This window comes from Canis lupus, chromosome 16 (assembly GCF_048164855.1).
Source record: "Canis lupus baileyi chromosome 16, mCanLup2.hap1, whole genome shotgun sequence".
Lineage (NCBI taxonomy): Eukaryota > Metazoa > Chordata > Mammalia > Carnivora > Canidae > Canis > Canis lupus.
Genome location: NC_132853.1, coordinates 19,431,571 through 19,453,204, shown reverse-complemented (window position 1 = coordinate 19,453,204; position 21,634 = coordinate 19,431,571). Strand labels below are relative to the sequence as shown.

At 36.5% G+C, this 21,634-nt stretch overlaps 1 protein-coding gene across 12 annotated transcripts in view; it reads right to left on the bottom strand.

Annotated features, from left to right (window-relative positions):
* The window catches only part of NF1 (neurofibromin 1), a 274,270-nt gene that overhangs the window by 207,385 nt on the left and 45,251 nt on the right, over positions 1 to 21,634 (bottom strand). For all 12 annotated transcript variants that reach the window (XM_072779390.1, XM_072779394.1, XM_072779382.1 and 9 more), the window contains 2 exons: positions 4,435 to 4,578; positions 2,710 to 2,793 (listed from right to left, as the gene is read on the bottom strand). In XM_072779390.1, the coding sequence (XP_072635491.1) occupies positions 2,710 to 2,793; positions 4,435 to 4,578 (228 nt within the window). The remainder of the gene's footprint in view (positions 1 to 2,709; positions 2,794 to 4,434; positions 4,579 to 21,634) is intronic.

Here is a 21,634-nt window from a genome sequence, read left to right as displayed (position 1 = left end):
ATTTGAGACAGAAAAGAGCTAGTAACAGAGAACACGAGTGAGGAGGAAAGGAAGAAGCAGGCTCCCCACTGAGCAGGGAGCCTAATAGATCTGGAATCATGACCTGAGCCAAGGGCAGATGCTTAATGGACTGTGCCATCCAGGTGCCCTCATAACTTCTTTTTAATTCAATCAGGATCCACAGAAGGTTCAGATGATTGTAGCATGATTCCTTTAGTCTCTTTATTCAAAACAACCTCTACCCCCAATACTCCATATACATAATTTTTACTTTCTCTAACATTGACTTTTTTAAGAAAATGGGCCTTACAAAATGTTCATATTATTGGTTATTTCTTAGTAGTGTAACTTAACTTGTTCTTGTAGTTAATGTATTTTCTGTAGCTGAAACCTAAATCTAATGGCCTGATTATAAATTCAGGTTAAACACTTCAGATAATGCAGTGTAATTCATATTATCTCACATCAGGAGTACATAATGCCAGGTGGTCCCAATGTTAATGGCATACCGAGCTTGATAACTGCTGTTAACATTAAGATTTCTACTTTATAAAATAAATCTTTTCCCTACAATTAACAAAATAACCAATGGATGAGCTATCCTGTAGATACACTGTTCCACATCAATATATCACCTAACAGCTAAATATTTGTGTATGAATGACAATTTTGGTAATACCAAGCATGATGACAAAGAATAAAATATTTATGTAATTCTGTACTATGCTTGATTCTATAAGTGCAATCCAAGTGCTTTCAGATGTAAATACACTGAAATATACAGAAAGCAAATAAACACATGTCACAAAAACCTGCAAAATTCAAGTGGCAATGCCTGTATCTTATAGGCCAATCCAACAATAGAAATGCTGAAACTCCAATTAATAAACATGCAAAAATTACAGAAGTGTTCAATCTTTTAAATAATGGTTATATATGCAGGAACAAAGATTCCTCAAATTCTACAAAGTTTTACTTGTAGCATGATACTGGTAAATATTTGATCATTCTCATTTAGCTATTTCAACTACTAATAAATATGTACTTGTAAGTTCACTTCTTCTTCTTAAACTACCTCAACTTACTTCAATCTAAAAATGAAAATCAACAGACAACCATAAAATCATTGAACACAATCCAAGAAAACACAATTATGTGATAATATGAGTAGCATTTTTAACTGAAAATTCAATGAAAAAAATTCATACATTTTCAATAGAACAGAGCAAGATAATATATTTTATGCATTATATAAGTTATACCATGCCCACTTATTAGAGTTTCAGTTAGGCTATCTCCAACAGGGGCCAATAATATCACTAATCATTCTCTAAAATACTTTTACCATTACCTCTCACTTACAAATGTTAATAGAGAAAAGCTATAGGATTGACAGAGGCAATAAACCACCCTACCTCCATTCAAACATGGATATGGCTGATATACTCGTTGTCTTGTTGGTTTGATTGTAAATACTAGAGAACTGATTCAGGATGTTTAAAAACTGTCCACCATGACAATTACATCATCCTATTTTACAGCACTTTTGTTTTTCACTCCACTTTACAAATGAACAACAGCATATCACAAATTAAAAGAAAGCACCAACCTAAAAACAGAACTAGCTCATCCTCAATTTAAGTAGAAAACTTATAAACACTGTCTAACAATTTTAGAATATGGCCAAGGGTCAATAAAAAGAGTTTAAAACATTATGCTTAGGTTTTGTAGCCTATAGTCTTAAATTTATCTCTTCCCCCAGGATACATAGTTGAGTGAATGTAATTATTTTTCCCCTTCCTCAAACACTACTGACCATTCCATCTCTTCTCAACCACATAATCAATATTCATATCCAAGTCCCGCCCATCTATGGTTACTATAGAAAACAACTGTGACACGTTGAAGACAGAAGCAATTCTAAATAAAAGCAAAACATGTGCCAAAGGAAGAGAGAACATAGTAACTAATATATCATGAATAGACAGATCTTTAAAATGAAGATATAAAATTTATATATTTACATAAACTCCTACCATGTTCCATTAAGAGTTAAGTCTGTCGAAGCATAGAAACACCTTGCGTTATACAACAAAAATATTCTTTAAAAAATTCTAATTAAGTCATAGTTGAAACATACTGAAATAACTATTTAGAGGAACCCTAAGAAAGAAGTTTTGTATTTATTCCTCTGCATACCTATCTTGTATGTTCATAACTTACACATAACAAGTGTTCTTAAGGTAGAATCTATCAGTAATAGTTACAATTGTAATTTTTTAAAGTTCCCTTTTATATAGGTTTGAAAAGTAAAATATTAAAATGGTCTGGGGCAAACAAGATTACTCATGGTCTTTTGCAGCATGTTTTTTCACAGTTAAGCAATGCCACAGGCCTAACAATATTTGGAGCAATTAAATCAAATAGTGGCTTTTTTCATAAAAATCTTTTCTAAACAACCTGAGACAGAGACATGTGGCTCAAGCTTAACACTTTATAAGTAAATATAGTATCTATTTAATTTACAAAATATAAGAAAATAATTTTCTCTTGAAAACTCATCTACAGTTAGTTTTGTTAACAAAATTTATATTCATGTCTTAGACCAAAAAACTCTGCATGACTTTTCTTGTCCACATCTATACTTTGGTACATCAGATCATTCTCAAAACTGACTTCATAAAATCTGCCTATTTTAGATTTACTTACCCCAGCAAGACATTTTTCCAGTGTATCCAATATAATCAACTGAGAGAGATATAAATTTTTTTCAGCAGCTTCTCCAAATATTCTCTAAAAGAAAAGATATTCAGAACACTATAAGTTGGCTATTACTCTACTACAAACCAGCACACATCTGAAAAGTGAGAGACTAAGGATTAAGAAAAAAAAAATCAAGTTCTTCCATTTTATCTCCCAGATTAGACTGTATTTAAATGTATTGTTTCTGATTTTATCTTAATGCTCAAATAAATTCCCAGGCAAACAAAAATGCTGGCATTTATTATAGTCTGCCATTAGCCTTATACAATAAAAGAAAATAACTTTGGTTTATACTTTTAAAATATATAGGATTTAGATATACATACAGATCTTAACCAGAAATCTTGAACATTTAACCTACTTCAATACCATGAAATAATCAAAGCCTCAATTCTTACTGTAACACCAATTACAGTGAATTTTAGGCATTTATTATTCTTAAATTTAATACTAAGTTATTTACCACCAACAAGAAACTATGGTTTCCACAATTAAGCTTACTCAATAAGCACTAAATGAATGCCAATATCACAATATTGCTTTTGTTTTTGTTTTTGAAAAGGTTACAAATAATAAAATATTTTCATCTAACTGGGAACACAACCACATATTTATATAAGTAAAATCTTATCACCATGCCCTACACACTATGCAACAGAAGAGCACCACAAAACCTTAAATGTATATCACTTTACATATTCACAAGAAGTCCTGCTGTTTTCAGATAAATCTTAAATTTTTTCTATAAAGAAAAAATTTCTTTGTAAGGCAAATCACTGCCCACAGCTCCAATTTGTCAGTTTTCTAAGTTTCGGGCATTGTCTAACCAAGTTATTAAACAAAAAAACGCACTGAAGATGTGACTGTAAAAATGAGAGGATTCTCATAATCTACAACCAGAAGTCAGTCTCATAGCTCAAAACAAACAATATAAATTGTGGTTATAAGTGCTAAAGACAGAAAGAGCAATTTGGAATTAATCAGGAAATACCCAGACCCAGATCAGCTGTTTTGAACTGAGTGTAAAGGAAAATTTAGGGAGGAATTGACAAAGAGGAAGGAATCACCTGAGAACCAGGACAAATGGTATGTTCAAAGGTACAGAGACAGAATAGGTGGAGTAACTTGAACTCTAGGTAATGTGAAACAGGAATAAAGGCAACTGCAAGCTTTTGACAGTGGAATTACTTGTTTAAATTGCTAATTGAGGAAAATCATTTCAACAGGATCTCTAACTACTACAGGATCTGTCACAGGTTATAGGAGGAAAGAAAGCAGTATCATCGTAAAAGTAATTTCACATCTTAACACTACAAGGTCAAATTTTATTTGTTGTCTACTAAGGACTGTACAATCTAATAAGTAAATATTCAAAGAAGCAGGTAAGGAAAAGATTTTAATAGATTACTATGTAATCAATTCATATATGACCTAAAGTGTATGAAATTCTAATTCCAAAAAATAACAGAAAAGACTGGGTCACAAATAAGCAAAGTATTTAAGAGAAAAAAATCAAAAACTAAAATGAAAGATAAATATCCACAAAATACGATGAATGTTTATATCCAAAGCCCACAGCAAAGGATTTTCCAATACTTCATAATCTGCTGTCTTTAAATAAAAAACAAACCAAAGCAAATTCCCCCACAAAACAATGACCTAAATACTCACCATATTGTTAACATTCTTTAAGATAGTGGTGAGGCCGCTGATAACCAAAGAAAACTTGTATTTGGAAATATTAATAAGACATTCCTTGTTGTGTTCAGTACTGACTTTGGTATGCGTGTTCTGCTGTCCTGTTTTTATTGGAAGCTAAGAGAAAAAGAAAATGTTAGCTTATACATGAAAACGACTAAAAAGAACTATTTCTCACTGAAACTCATGAGATTTTAGGAAAATTTTTATCAGCCACAGTTATGTACGTTTGTACCTCAAACTCCAATTTTCAATACAAACTAGCAATTGCAGCATGTCTAAAACTCTTGAAATTTCAATTTTTGCAGCTTTCTTTCTAGAAGTCATAAATCTCTACCTACAAAATTAAAACTTTACCCAGTATTACATAAGAGATGGTGACTCACAGAAACAGAGCTATTTCCTTGTAGCTAAAAATTATTTCAGAGAATGTATGCAATAAAATGCATACAATTCTTTTCCTTATACATTGAACTCCAGCATTAAAAGAACAACATACCAACAACATCTATGCCCCAACCTCTAATTAATAATGGCAAATAACTACATATTTTTCAGAAATAAGCAAGCTGTATCACTTGGAATGAACACAGTAAGACTGACTCAGGTAAGATGACCATTCTCAGGTACATAGTTGAGGAAGTTACAGAACAACAAACAGGTCAGTTTCGGGAGCAAAAAAATATTTTAAGGGGACCACATTTACATTTACCTGAGAATGAGTTAAGTCACACTGCTAAGAAGTTCACCTCTACTCAGTTCAAAAGTAGCATTTTGTATTTAATAGCATCATGAATATATCTATCGTTTAAATATTAGATCCTGCTAATGCGAAGAGAGAACACTTGTGAGGTTCCTCTGTGGAAAAAACAGACCTAAGTCCAGCATTCTCATTTTTTAAATGGTGCAATCAAAACTGGAAAAAGACTAAGTGGCATGCCCAAGTTTGCCTAGTCAGTTAATAATAGGTAACTGATTTGATAATAAACATTAAATAAAAGAGGGAAGCATTTTTAGGGTTTGGGAGCGGCAGAACAGGAGCTACAGAATTCTGTTAATTTTAATGGTTATGAAGGGGGGAAAAAAACTGAAAGACCTATGAAATGAGAATTTTAGAAGAAGGCAATGGATACAATGTAGCTTGTAAATCTCCCCAACTCACTCTGTAATGGTTAATTTTATGGGTTAACTTGACTGGATCTTAGGATGTACAGATAATTTGGCTAAACATTATTTCTGGGTGTGTTTCTGAGGGTACTTCCAGATGCAATTAGCATCTGAATAAGTGAACTCAGTAAAGCAGGGGACAAGGCACCAACAAAGCCCAAAAATACAAGCAAATAGGAACAAACCACTTCATCTACAAAACTGGTGTGGTATAAGCATCTCTGCAAAAGAAAGCAGAGGGAAGTAGAATGGATCTGACAAGAGAAAAATCCCAAAATTCTATTCCATTCTCAATGAAAAGTACAATAGGCCAACTTAAGAACATTAGCTGAGGGACAGATGGAAGGAAGGAAGGAAGGAAGGAAGGAAGGAAGGAAGGAAGGAAGGAAGGACGGACATTAGCTGAAACACAAGAGGTTTTTTGTATATTGCCATTTGCACACCAGTACAAAAGGTCTACAATAATGCTTAAAGAGAACAGAGTACATTTCAAACCACCACTGTCTAACAGAACTTTCTGCAGTGATATTATACTATTTCAACAAGCTCAATACCATAGCCGTACCATAGCCATAGCCACGTGTTCTATTACAAGGCTAATGCAGACAGTTAAGCACATTCCAAGTGCTATTACAAGGCACTTGTTACAAGGCTAATGCAGATGAGGAATTAAATGTTAAGTTCCATTTAATTTACTTAAATGTAAGTAGCTATTGGACACCACTGAGCAGCACAGTTCTAAGCTAACCAACTGCAGCAGTAACCTCTTTTAGGATGAAGCTCACACTAAGGAGAAATTGCTGAGATTCACTTCACACTAGACAACAGGAACAAAGGAAGAAGGCCCAGATAAAGGTGGAAAAGAGGACAAAAGCTACAAAAGCTCAAAAAGGATGAGATGATGTTTAATTTCATGAAAGTAACAGAAGAACTCTAGAGCCATGAAGATAAAAAGCTATTCTGGCTCACATTTCCCTCCCACCAATTCAGGGAAACTAATTTCACAAAGAAATAAGCAACAGCAGGGGCGCCTGGGTGGTTCAAACAATTAAGCATCTCACTCTTGATTTCAGTTCAGATCATGATCTCAGGGTCTTGGGATTGAGCCCCACGTGTTGGGCTCCAAACCAGGTTTGGAACCTGCTTCAGATTCTCTCTCTCTCTTCCTCTCCCTCTGCCCCTCCCCCCTTAAAAATGAGCAACAACAACAAAGAATATGGTCACTTTATATGTGAAGTTATTACAAAGAAAAAGAATAAGAGACAGAATAACATTGCAACAGAAAACGAAAGTGTGCCAAAAAGTCATGTTCCAAGTAAGGTACCTCTGTTGAAGGAAAGAGAAACCATCCAAGACATGGGTTGACACTGAGGGCTAAAGTGACAAAACTGAAGATATGATGGGGCCTCCAATGCAGGACTGACTGAAAAGGTTTAAAGGCTCAGCCAAGGGCAGCCCGGGTGGCTCAGCAGTTTAGCACCACCTTCAGCCCAGGGCCTGATTCTGGAGACCCAGGATCGAGTCCCACATCTGGCTCCCTGCATGGAGCCTGCTTCTCCGCCTCTCTCTCTCTCTCTCATGAATAAATAAAAATCTTTAAAAAAATAAATAAATAAAAATAAAAACTCAGACAAAAACTTCTGAAAAGCAAAGCAGCATTTCAAAGTCTCATAACCTCAGGAAGACAAAAGATTAGAGTTCAGAACCTGCTGGGAGGCTAAAAATACACCCTGCTTTCAACTATAAGCTCCAAGGGCTACATCCTACATAAACAGGGGCAAACTGCAGCAACTGGAACTTTTTTTTAAAGTTTATTTATTTAAGTAATCTCCACACTCAATGTGGAGCTCTAACCCACAACCCTGAACTCAAAAGTCACACACTCTTTCAATGGAGCCAGCCAGGCACCCAGCAACTAGAATTCAAACATCACTAGTAGGAGTGTAAATCTGGTATTATTTTGAAAAAAATACCTCACATTATCTACTAAAATGGGATATTTACATTCTTAGCAATTTCACTAGGTATATATATACACCAAAAAGAAATATGTATATGCATCCCTCAAAAGATGTGTACAAAAATGTTTATAACAGCACTTTCATAAACTGAAAACATGTCAAGTGTCTAGCAGTAGCAGAATTTGTTTTTTAAAAAGCTGTATACTCAAAGAAAAACTATACAGCAATTAAAATAAATGACTTACAACTATAAGCTTAATTTCACAAATGAGTGAAGTCATAACAAAGTATCACTTACTCTATGATTATGTTATGTTACACAAATTTCAAACACATGATAAATTCAAGTCAGGATAGTAGAGACCCCTGGAAAGAACAGGTAATGACTAGAAGGAAACGCAGAAGGAAGGACTGCTAGGATTATACTAGTTACACTGGTGTGTTGACACTATCAACATTTATTAAGTTGTATATTTACATACATTTGCGCATCTTTCTATATGTTTAAATCAACAGAAAGTTTGTCAAATATATGCATTTAAATCTTTGTGTTCATAATGATACTAGAAAACTAAAATTTTGCAACAAATGAAACCCAGATCTAGGAAAAGCAAGGTAGTAATAAAGATAAGCACTCTTAGTGGATACAGAGGAATTGTAGTAGATGCTGAGATATTGCCCAGCTCCCCTTCAGGGAAGAATTTGTTTCCTTAACTGCTAGAAATGCTCTATCCTTCAGGGATTGCCTCAATTTCAGAGAATGACCCTACCCAAGGTCAAACCCTTCCTGGGTAGCCCTCATCCAATGACAAACTGATGTGGCAATATAAAGGCCTAAGCAGGGATCCCTGGGTGGCACAGCGGTTTGGCACCTGCCTTTGGCCCAGGGCGCGATCCTGGAGACCCAGGATCGAATCCCACGTTGGGCTCCTGGTGCATGGAGCCTGCTTCTCCCTCTGCCTGTGTCTCTGCCTCTCTCTCTCTCTCTCTCTCTGTATGACTATCATAAATAAATAAATAAATTTTAAAAAATAAATAAAAATATTTTTAAAAAAATAAAAAAATAAAAACTAAAAGGCCTAAGCATCTAAGCCAAATTCTGGGCAACTCAAAAGGGCCAATTCTAGCACCAGAGCTCCCAAAAAGGGATGGCCAAGGCTAATGCTGGACTTACATTACACCATGAATTCTGCATTTGCCCAATCCTCCCTCCTCCCAGGTGCTGATCCCAAAGGAACATCTTAGTGAACATCCTGCACTAGGCTGCCAGGGCAGCTGGCTGCAGATGCTAAGATGGGATTTTAAAGCTGGCAATGGAGGAAAAACAGTAACTACAATCAATGAAATTGGAAAGAATATGACTAAAATCTTTGCTCTCTGGGGGAAAAAAAAAAAACATGTTGCCAATCAGAAACTAAGCATGAAAGCCAAAAGGTCTCTGTAGAAGCATATAAAGATGGTCTCTCTTACAGCAGGAAGACAGAGAAACCTAAGGACCAGAACCAACTCTTAATTTTTTTTTAAAAGATTTTATTTATTCATGAGAGACAGAGAGAGGCAGAGACACAGGCAGAGGGAGAACCAGGCTTACACTTAATTATCAGCATTGCTAGGCTTCAAAGGTTAAATTCTGGCTAAGCCAAGGCCAGAGCCCCGAGGGGAAACAATTAAGACTCTGACAAACATAATGGAAACAAGTGGGCTGTGGACCCCAAAATCTCCTACTTCCAGGTTCCCCTGAATCCTCTTAGTCTAAAGTAGTGGCCCATCACTGCTTTCTAAGAGGAGGCACTCCCCAAACTTGTTTCAAGACAATTCAAAGGCTCCTCCCCTGCAAGACAATAGATGTTGCCCTCAAGATTTGCCACTACCTCCTCTGCTGGCCAAGGGGGCATGAGAGAATTTTCTGAGCATTGAAAACTCTTTTATCTTGACCATGTTAATGGTTACATAAATATATGCCATTTAAATGTCAAAACTCAGAATTAAGTATAAATTCAAATGAGAGTGTTGTAACATTAGAATGTTAAATGTAATCTCCATGGTAACCACAAACAAAATAGCTGTAGAGTACACAAAAAGGAAATAAGAAAGGAATTTAAACATTTCACTGCAAAAAAATAAACAGAAATGACAATAATGCAGAAAATGAGGGCCAAACAAAGCTATAGGGCATAGGGGAACCAACAGTACAATGACAGTAGTAAAACCTTTATCAGTAACTACTTTAAATATAAATGGATTAAATTCTCAGTCAGAAGACAGAGATTGGCAAAATAAATAAAAACACATGACCCACCTACACACTACCTATACAGGAGAGTCACTTGAGATCTAAAGACACAAATGAGTTGAGAGTGAAAGAGTAGAAAAAGATATTCCATGCCAACTCTACCAAAGAGAACAGGATTACCTATACAAATAATCAGACAAAACTGACATTAAATAAAAACAAGTTATGAGGACCTTCCCCTCTCTTCCTCCTTGCTGCCTACAGAGGTGGCAGCCGACTCCTTCTGGACATCACAGCCACACTCAGACCACTGGTGAAGCCCAACATCGTTAAAAAGAGGACCAAGAAGCTCATCTGGCATCAGTTAGATATATCAAAATTAAGCACAACTGGCAGAAACCAGGCATTGACAACAGGATGCACAGAAAACTCAAAGGCCAGATCTTCATGCCCAATATTGGGTATGGGAGCAACAAGAAAACAAAGCGATGCTGCCCAGGGGCTTCAGAAGTTCCTGGTTCACAATGACACGGAGCTTGAAGTGCTGTTGATGTGCAATAAATCTTACTATGGAGAGATTGCTCACAATGTCTCCTCGAAGAATTGCAAAGCCATTGTGGAAAGGGCAGCCAAGGTGGCCATCAGAGTTGCCAATCCCCATGCCAGGCTGCACAGCCAAGAAAATGAATAGGCAGCTCATGTGTATGCAATATTTGTGTTAATAAAACCATAAAATTACCAAAAAAAAAAAGTTATATGATAAAGGACATTATTTATTAATAAAAGGTTCAGTACACCAAGGAGATGTAAATAAACATTTACATACCTAATGACAGATTACAAAATATAAGCAAAAATTGACAGAATTAAAGGGAAAACTAGTTTTACAATCACAGTTGGAGACTTCAATACCCCACTCAAAATAATGGAGAAAACAGAAAGATAAGAAAATAAATGACTTAAACAACACAATAAGCCAAGTAGACCCAACATACATCATAGAACATTCTACCAAACAACAGAATACACATTCTTCTCAAGTACATGTGGTATATTTTCCAGGATGACCACAAATAGACCAAAAAATTACATCTCAATAGACTTTTAAAAAATATTTTATTTATTTATTCATAAGAGACATAGAGAGAAAAGTAGAGACATAGGCAGAGGGAGAAGCAGGCTCCCTCTGGGATGGGAGCCTGATGCAGGACTCAATCTCAGGACCCCAGGATTATGACCTGAGCCAAAGGCAGATGCTCAACCACTAAGTCACCCAGGTGCCCCACATCAATAGATTTTAAAAATAGGTATAATACAACATATCTTCTCTGACCACAATGGAATGAAGTTGGAAATTAGTAACAAAAGTAAAACTGGAAAATTCACCAAATTGTGGAAATGAAACCATACACTTTCTGAAAAAAAAAAAAAATACAGTAAATTAACACACAACATTATATTAGTTTTAGATATAGAATATAGTGACTCAACAATTCTATACATTAGTCAGGGTCATCACAATAAGTGTCCTCCTCATCTATTTCACCCATGCCCCCTACTCACCACCCCTCTAGTGACCATCAATTTGTTCTCTGTATCTAAGAGTCTGTTTTTTGGTTTGTCTTTTTTTCTCTGCTTATTTATTTTGTTTCCTAAATTCCACATACAAGTGAAATCATATGGTATTTGTCTTTCTCTGACCAATTTATTTCACTTAACATTATACCCTCCAGTTTCAACCATGTTGTTGCAAATGGCAAGATTTTCTTTTTTATGGCTGAGTGTATTCCAGTGTGTGTGTGTGTGTGTGTGTGTGTGTGTGTACAGCACTTCTTTATCCATTCATCTATCAATGGACATGGGTTGCTTCCATATCTTGACAATAATAAATAATACTGCAATAAATTTAGGGTGCATAGATCTTTCCAGATTAGTGTTTTTGTCTTCTTTGGGTGAATACTCAGGAGTGAATTATTGGATCACATGGTATTTCTAACTTTTGAGGAACCTCCATACTGTCTTCCACAGTGCCTGCACCAGCTTGCATTCCCAGAAGCAGTGCACCAGGGCTCCTTTCTTTCCACATCCTCACCAGCACTTATTGTTTCTTGTGATGTTGATTTTAGCCACTCTGACAGCTGTGAGGTGATATCTCATTGGGGCTTTAATTTGCATTTCCCTGATGGTGAGTAATGTTGAGCATCCTTTCTTGTGTCTGAAGGCCATCTGTATGTCTTCTTTGGAGAAATGTCTGTTCATGTCTTCTGTCCATTTTAATTGGATTATTTCAAACAATACACTTTTAAACCAATGTTTCAGGAAGAAATTACAAGAGAAATTAGAATATACTGACAAATTAAAGTGTAAACACAACATGCTAAAACTTGTGAGATGCAGTGAAAGCAGTGCAACGGGGAAAGCTAAAAATGTTTTCTTTAAAAAACAAAGAAGAGGGATCCCTGGGTGGCGCAGCGGTTTAGCGCCTGCCTTTGGCCCAGGGCACGATCCTGGAGACCCGGGATCGAATCCCACATCGGGCTCTCAGTGCATGGAGCCTGCTTCTCCCTCTGCCTATGTCTCTGCCTCTCTCTCTCTCTGTGTGACTATCATAAATAAATAAAAATTTAAAAAAAAAAAAAAAAAAAAAAAAAAAACAAAGAAGATTCCAAATCAGCAATCTAACAACATAAGGAACTAGAAAAAGAAGAACAAGTGAAATCCAAATCTGGAAGAATGGTAATAATAAATATTAGGGCAGAGATAAACAAAATAAGAATAGAAAAGGAGGGGGAAAAAAAATCAATGAAACCAAAGTTGGTCCTTTGAAAATACCAACAAAAATGACAAAACTTTGGCTAAATGGACTAAGGAAACAAAGGAAGACTCAGGTCTTGAGTGGGCACCTGGATGGCTCAGCTGGTTGAGCATCTGATTCTTGAGACCCTGAAATTCTGAGATTGAGCCTCATGTCTGGCTCTACACTCAGCAGTAAGTCGGCTTCTCTCCTCCCCCGCCCCGCCCTTCACCCTCGTGTTCTCTCTCTCTCTCTCTCTAAAAGTGAATAGGGATCCCTGGGTGGCACAGCGGTTTAGCACCTGCCTTTGGCCCAGGGCGCATCCTGGAGATCCGGGATCAAGTCCCACGTCGGGCTCCCAGTGCATGGAGCCTGCTTCTCCCTCTGCCTATGTCTCTGTCTCTCTCTCTCTCTCTCTCTCTGTGTGTGTGACTATCATAAATAAATTTTTTAAATTAATTAATTAATTAAATGTGAATAAATAGGGGCATCTGGGTGGCTCAGTGGTCGAGTGTCTGCCTTTGGTTCAGGTCGTGATCTGGCGGTCCTGGGATTGAGTCCTGCATCAGGCTCCCATGAAGGAAGCCTGCTTCTCCCTCTGCCTATGTCTCTGCCTCTCTCTGCATGCCTCTCATGAATAAATAAGTTAAATCTTTAATAAATAAATACTCAAATTACTAAAAGAAAAAAGTGGGTACATTGTATATTATTCTACAGAACTAAAAAAAGATTTTAAAAAGAGTGCTATGAATAACTGTATGCCAAAAAAATTGAATAAACCTAAATTAAATGGATAAATTCCTAGAAATAAAAAACCTACCAAGGCTAAATCACAAAGAAATAGAAAATTTGAATAGACCTATAACTTGTAAGAAATAGAATCAGTAATCAAAAATCTCTCAACAAAGCCTTGAACCTGATCATTTCACTAGTGAAGTCTATCATTTAATGAAGAACAGATACTAACACTTCTTAAACTTTTCCAAAAAATTGAAAAGAATACTTCCTAACTTATTCTATGAGGCCAGCATAAACCTGATACCAAAGCCAAAGACACAAGTATATTACAGACTAACATCCCTCATAAATATTGATGCAAAAATCCACAACAAAATAGAACAAAATTCTGCAGCATATTAAAAGAACCATACACCAAAACTAAGTGGTATTTATTCTTAGAATGCAAGAATGGTTCAACATATGAAAATCAATGTAATATACTCCATCGACAAAATGAAGGCAAAAGACCACAGGTTCATCTCAACATATCCAGCAAAAGCATGTGACAAAATTCAAGACCCACTCATGATAAAAACACTCAACAAACAGAAGGCAGAGAAGGAAAACACCTCAGCATAGTAAAATCCATATGTGAAAAACCCACAGTAAACATCATACTCAATGGGGAAAGACTAAAAGCTTTTTTTTTTCTTCCCCTAACAACAGGAACAAAGCAGGATGCCCATTTTCACCACTGCTATTCAACTTAGTAAATTCTAGCCAAAGCAATAGGGAAGAAATAGAAATAAAAGCATCCAAATTATAAAGTAAAATTACCTGTTACCAGATGACATGATCTTATATGTAGAAAATTCTAAAGATTTCACACACACAAAAAAAAAAAAACCTGTGAGAACTGATAAAAGAAATCATCATAGTAGTAGGATAAAAAAAAGTCAACACACAAAAATCAGTTGCATTTTAGACACTAGCAATGAACAATCTAAAAAGAAAGTAGGGAAACAATTCCACTTATGATAGCATCAGAAAGAATAAAACACGTAGGAATTAATTTAAGGGAAACTTATATACTGAAAACAACAAAACACTGCTTAAAGAAATTAAAGACAATATAAATAAATGGAAATACATTCTATGTTCATGGATTAAAAGACTTAATATTCTTAAAATGTCAACACTACCCCAAAGTGATCTGCAGATTCAATGCAATTCCTATCAAAATCCCAATAACATACTAGGAGAATTAAAAGAACCCATCCTGGGGATCCCTGGGTGGCTCAGCGGTTTAGCGCCTGCCTTCGGCCCAGGGAGTGATCCCAGAGTCCCAGGATCAAGTCCCACATCGGGCTCCCTGCATGGAGCCTGCTTCTCCCTCTGCCTCTCTCAGTCTGTGTCTCTCATGAATAAATAAAATCTTTTATTTTTTTTTAATTTTTATTTATTTATGATAGTCACACAGAGAGAGAGAGAGGCAGAGACACAGGCAGAGGGAGAAGCAGGCTCCATGCACCGGGAGCCCGACATGGGATTCGATCCTCGGTCTTCAGGATCACGCCCTGGGCCAAAGCCAGGCGCTAAACCGCTGTGCCACCCAGGGATCCCAAAATCTTTTAAAAAAATAAAAGAATCCATCCTAAAATTCATACGGAATCTCAAAGGGCTCTGAAGAGCCGAAAGTACCTTGAAGAACTGAACAAAGTTGGAGACTCACACTTCCTGATTTCAAAACTTACTACAAAGTTACAGTAATCAAAACAGCATAGTATGACATTAAGACATGCATACAGACCAATGGAATTGTTCTATTCTATTCCACTGGTCTGCATGCCTGTCTTACTGCCCTCACATACATGGTCAAATAATTTTTGACAAGGGTGCCAAGACCATTCAATGTGGAAAGGAGTCTTTCCAACAAATGGCACTGGGAAAACTGGGTATCCACATGCAAAGGAATGAAGTTGGTCACTTACCTAACACCATATATAAAAACTCAAAATGGATCAGGGACATAGATGTATGACCTAAAACAACAAAACTCTTCAAAGAGGGACACCTGGGTGGCTCATTTGGTTCAAGAGCATCCAACTCTTGAACTCAGCTCAGGTCTTAATCTCAGGGTCATACGTTCATGCCCTGCAACAGGTTCCAGACTAGGTGTGGATCCTACTTTAAAAAAAAAAAAAAAAAAAAATCCTTCGAAGAAAAGCTTCATCACATTGGATTTGCCAATGATTTCTTGGATATGACACCAAAGGTACAGGTTACAAAAGAACTGGACTACAAAAAAAATTTTTTTTTAATTTTGTGCATCAAAAGACACTATTCACAGAGTAAAACACAATCCACAGAATGGGAGAAAATATTTGCAAATCATCTCTGATAAGAGATGAATATGTTTAGAGAACTCTTAAAACTAAACAAAAACAAAAAAACAATTCAAAAATGGGCAAAGGACTTGAATAGACATTTCTCCAAAGACATGGCTAATAAGCATGTGAAAAGATGTTCAACATTACTAAACAGTAGAGAAATGCATATCAAAACTACAATGAGATACACCAACTCCTATCCATTTGGATGGCTATTACCAAGAAAATAGAAAACCAAAAAGTGCTGGTGAAGATACAGACAAACAGAACCCTTGTGCACTATTGGTAAGAATGTGAAGATGGGACAGCCAACGCTACAAAAGTACCTTTAAAACATTTAAAATACAATTACCAAAAAATAAATATAAATTTAAAAATAATAAAATAAAATAAAATAAAATAACCAATATGATCCAGCAATTCCAATTCTGGATATATAGCCAAAAATACTGAAAGCAGGGTTCAAAGGGTATCTGTACACCCATGTTCCTAGCAGCATTACTCATAATAACTAAAACATGGAAGCGACCCAAGTGTCCACTGATGGATAAGCAAATTGTGGTATACCTACAATGGAACCTTCAGCCTTTTAAAAGGGGGGGGGGGGGGCCTGCAATACGCCACAACATATACCTTGAGGACATTATGTTGAGTTAAATAAGCCAGTCACAAAAAAGACAAATACTATTTGATGCTACTTATATGAATTACTTAGAGTAAATCAAAAGAAAGTATAATGGTGGTTGCCAGAGCTGGAGAAGGGGGGAGAATGGAGGATTATTTTTTAATAGGTATAGAGTTTCAGTTTTATATGAAGAAAAATGTTATGGCGATGGATGTAGTAGTGGCTGTACAGCAATGTTAATGTATTTAATATCACTAAACTGTATATTTAAAAATGGCTAAGACAGTGAATTTTATGTTATGTGTATTTTACCACAATAAAAAAAGAGTGCACTTTTTCATATGGTGAATGTTACTGTATGTAAATTATACATTGATTTCTTATAATCTGAGATCAAAGGATTCTAACAAAACACTTATTGAATATTTACCATATGCTAGATACCAATGTAGGTGTTATGAACACAAAGATGAATAAATGTACCCTCCAAGTACCACTAATTCTGAAAATCTCCTCTAATCTCTCTTCTCTTCTCTCTGAATAAAGTCACCTCCTCTTGGGCAATCTCATATATTCACTGACTATCCTGCTGATGACTCCTATGAGGAGTGCTGATGGCTAAAATAGCCCCAGACTGTACGCGCCCTTTAGAATCCTCCCTCTCCCCCATGATAGAGAGAAGGACTTTCAAATATAATGCGATATCTCTTTCATGATTATTACATTTTATGGCAAAAGGAACTTTGGAGATACAATTAAGATCCTTAATCACTGACTTTAAGGTAATCAAAAGGGAGATTAATAACTTGGATGGGCCTGTCCTACCCAAGTGAGTCATAAAAAAGATCGGAAGCAGCAAAAATGTTTCCTGTTGTCCTTGAAGAAGCAAACTACCACGCTGTGGGGTAATGGCCACATTGCAAGGAATGGCAAGAAGTCTCTAGGAGCTGAAAGCCACAGTTCCCCAGCTCTAAGGATCTAAATTCTACCAACAACCTTGGAAAAGGAGGACCCCAAGGCTCAGGTGAGATTGCAGCCCTGACCAACACCTTCATTTCAGCTTGGTAAGAACCTGAGCAGAGAACTCAGCTAACCAATGCCCAGATTCCTGACCCATAGAAACCGTGAGACAGTAATTTTGTGCTGTTTTAAGCCACTACACTTGTGGTAGGTAGTCTGTTAGAGAAAATAGAAAGCCAATACAATTACCAAATCTGTATCTTCAAATGTGTTATCCAAATAGTATTTGGTATCTCCACGTAGGTATCTTGTAGGCGCTTCAAACTCGGTGTTTCTAAAATTTAATTTATAAGATAGGAAACAAGAGAATCCAAACTCATGTTTCCTATCTTAAAAATAGCACCACAATACACCAATTTCTCCTATCTGAGATCTGACAGTCATCTTTGACATTTCCTTTATTCTCTTCCTTTCAAACCCCTTTAGTCAGACTGATAAAAATGAAAATAACTGGGCATGCACAACTCAGCTCTACCTTTCTTTACATGGGAACAGACATGCCACAGAGTGCAAGAATTTTATTCTGTGTCAGTCAACATGCCAAGAGTTGATAAGAAACCTAGCCTGCCTCAGAGGGGAGTGACCAACACTGCCTTTGAAGGGGGGTGGGGGGTGTCTGCCCAATTCTGAAATTTATATTTAGTTACTAAGGCCCATTTGGGTTTTCACCTTCATAATGATCAGAAAAAATTCTAATAAAAAATACACATATATATGCATACATATTTTATAATATGTACTCATTTTATCAATATAAATATATACTTGTATATTATAAATTCACAAATATTGCTATTTCTATATTTTAATATTTATATATTTCATATATATTTTGGCCTCCATCTTTATGCTTTTATTTCTCAATTTGTTCAGAAGCAAGGCAGGGAGCTAGAAAGTATACTCAGGCCCCCAAGCTCCCCAAAACAGCACTAAAATCTATGAAGAAAAAGCAATGGGCAGCCCAGGTGGCTCAGCGGTTTAGCACCGGGCTCCATGAATGGGGCCTGCTTCTCCCTCTGCCTGTGTCTCTGCTTCTCTCAGTGTCTCTCATGAATAAATAAATAAAATCTTAAAAAAAAAAAAAAGAAAAAGCAAGATTAAGGGAAGTAAAAGACCAAGATTTTAGCAGATAAAGTGGGAAGGGAAAGCTCTCCAGAAATGTGACATCTGAGCAGAGGCCTAATTGAATTACAAATGGGAAGACTCAAAAAATAATAATAAATTAAAAAAAAAAAAAAAGAATGGGAAGACTCAGGCAAAGATTTGCAGAAAAGCATTCAAAGCAGTAGTGGCAGGTAAAATGGATCTGATGTTGGAATGAGCATGACACGTTCAAAGCCTAACAAAGAATCCACTGTGGCTAAACTAAAGAAAATAAAAGATGAAAATATAGGGGATCAGGTCAGAAAGAGAAGCAGGAGTAGTTCAGATCATGCAAAGCCTTATGGGTCATTTTAAGAACTCTCCATTTTAGTTTGAAATGTGGGTTATATTTTCCAAATGTGACCACAGTATCTCTCATCTCAAATGCAAGAAGACCTTGGCATTTCCACATCAAGAAATAGTGTCTTATTTTTCCATTTCCTTGCATCTAGGGAGGTGCAACTCCCTAACTGTTCTGAATGATAAAATATGGCAGAAAAGACACTGTGCCATTTCCAGCCAAAGCCCTTAATTGGTCTGATAATTTTTCTTTTCCTCCTCCTGGAAGGTAGCTGCCATGTAAAAAGTAATTACTCTGAGACCACCATGCTGTGAGAAGCACAGGCCACATGGAGAGATTCTGAAGAATGAGATGCCATGTGGAAAGAGAATCCAAGAAACACTGGGGTGCCAGACATGTGACTGAAGAGGTCATATTGAAAGGGATGCTCAAGCCCCAGTCACCCCAGCCAACAACAGGTGAAACAGAGCTGAACCTATCATGAATCCTGACTAGCAAAATTGTGAGCAAAATAAATAGAATGTTTTAAGCTACAAAGCTTTGGAGTACCTTGTTATGCAGCAATAGATAACAAAAAGAAAGAGGAAGATACTGAAGAGATGTAAACAAGGGAGTAACAGGATCTGATTTATATTTTTTTAAAAAGAACCTTCTTACGCTGTATGTTAGAAGACAGTCTAGGCAAGAGAAGATGGTAGTTTAAATCAGACTAGCAAGGGTAGAGGAAAAATAGTGAGATGTTATAATGGATTTGGAAGATGGGAGATACTTATTTAAATATTCTGAAGGTCATTTGATGGAATAAATTTGTGAAACTACCAAAGAAATTCTTGAAAAACAAGAACAAGAAAAGACTTTCATTGCCAGGTCACTTAGACATTCTATTAAGCTGTTATAATAACAAAACCAGTACATTATGAGAATAAATTCACAGGCAGCCCAGGTGGCTCAGCAGTTTAGCACCGCCTTCAGCCTGATCCTGGAGACCCAGGATCAAGTCCCACATCGAGCTCCCTGCATGGAGCCTGCTTCTCCCTCTGCCTGTGTCTCTGCCTCTCTCTCTCTCTCCCTGTGTCTCTCATGAATAAATAAATAAAATATTTTTAAAAAAGAATAAATTCACTATACTGAAAAAAAAGTTACAGTCTGAGAGCAGATATTAGTATGTACATATAAATTTAGTATGATAAAGGTAGTATTTCAAATCAGTGGTAAAAGAAGGAGTTCATCAGTAAACCATTACCAAATCAAGGATCCATCTGGGGGAAAAAAAAAAACCTCATACCAAATTTAAAACTACATTGGGGCGCCTGGGTGGCTCAGCTGAGCATCTGACTCTTGGTTTTGGCTCAGGTCATGATCTCAGGGTCCTACCATCAATCAGGCTTTGAGCTTGGTGGGGAGTCTGCTTGAGATTATTTTTCTCCCTCTCCCTTTGACCCTCCCCCCTACTTATGCTGTCTCTCTAAAATCAATCTTTAAAACAAATAAATGTGTGTGTATGTGTGTGTGTGTGTGTGTGTGTGTGTGTGTACACATATGACTAAAAACCTATGGTAAAGAAAACAAGGCCATGAAACTATTAGGAAAAATACTAAAGAATAATTGCATAATACTGAGGTAGGATAGATTTTTCTAAGCAAGACAAAATCCAAAAGCTATATAAAAATTTTTTTAAAAAATAGACTGATATATTTACCAACATAAAAATGTTTAAATTCTGCATTTAAAAAAAGGCACCTGGGTGACTCAGTGGTTGATCCTCTGCCTTTGGCTCAGGTCATAATCCTGGGGTCCTGGGATCGAGTCCCACATCAGGCTCCTCACAGGGAGCCTGCTTCTCCCTCTATGTCTTTGCCTTTCTCTGTGTGTCTCTCATGAATAAATAAGTAAAATCTTAAAAGAAAAAAAAAAAAAAAAGAAGACGACACTAATGGGAGAGAAAAACACAAGTAACAAACAGGAACAAACAGGAAGTAAAAGAATGTACAACCACCAGGACCCAAAAAGTTTACATTACTAGTACATAAGGTTATGTTATATACTAACAAGACTCTTTAATGGAAAAACTGATGAAGAAATACGAAGTCATTTACAGAAGATGAGTGGTCAATTAATACATGAAAATATGTTCACTAATTACTTTTAAAGTGTAAAATAAAAATTAGACCATTTTGGGGACTCTCTATATTCTTCCAAAATAAAGTTAAATATTCTTAGAATACTTAATAAGAATATGACTATGCCAGGATGCATGGGTGGCTAGCAGTTTAGCACCTGCCTTTGGCCTGGGGCATGATCCTGGGGTCCAGGATTGAGTCCCACATCGGGCTCCCTGCATGAAGCCTGCTTCTCCCTCTGCCTGTATCTCTGCCTCTCTCTCTGTATCTCTCATGAATAAATAAATAAAATATAGAAAAAAAGAAAAGAAAGAAAATGACTATGCCTGGGGTGAGAATTTAAATAAAAACAAAAATTTGAACACGATAATAAAAAAAAGATTAATACTTCTTGACAGGTAAGAATGGATGATTTTTTTCCTTTTCTTTCACTTTTATCAGTTTCTCTCTTTTTTAAAGATTTTAGTTATTTATTCATGAGAGACACAGAAAGGCAGAGAGAGAAGCAGGCTCTCTGTGGGGAGCCTGATGCGGGACTCGATCCCAGGACCCCAGGATCATGACCTGAGCCCAAAGCAGATGCTCAACCACTGAGCCACCCAGGTGCCCCTAGTTTCTCTTATTTCCAGTTGGCACATATTACTTTCTCAGTTGGGAAAAAGTTAAGTTAAAACTATTTTTTAAACATTCCATTCTACC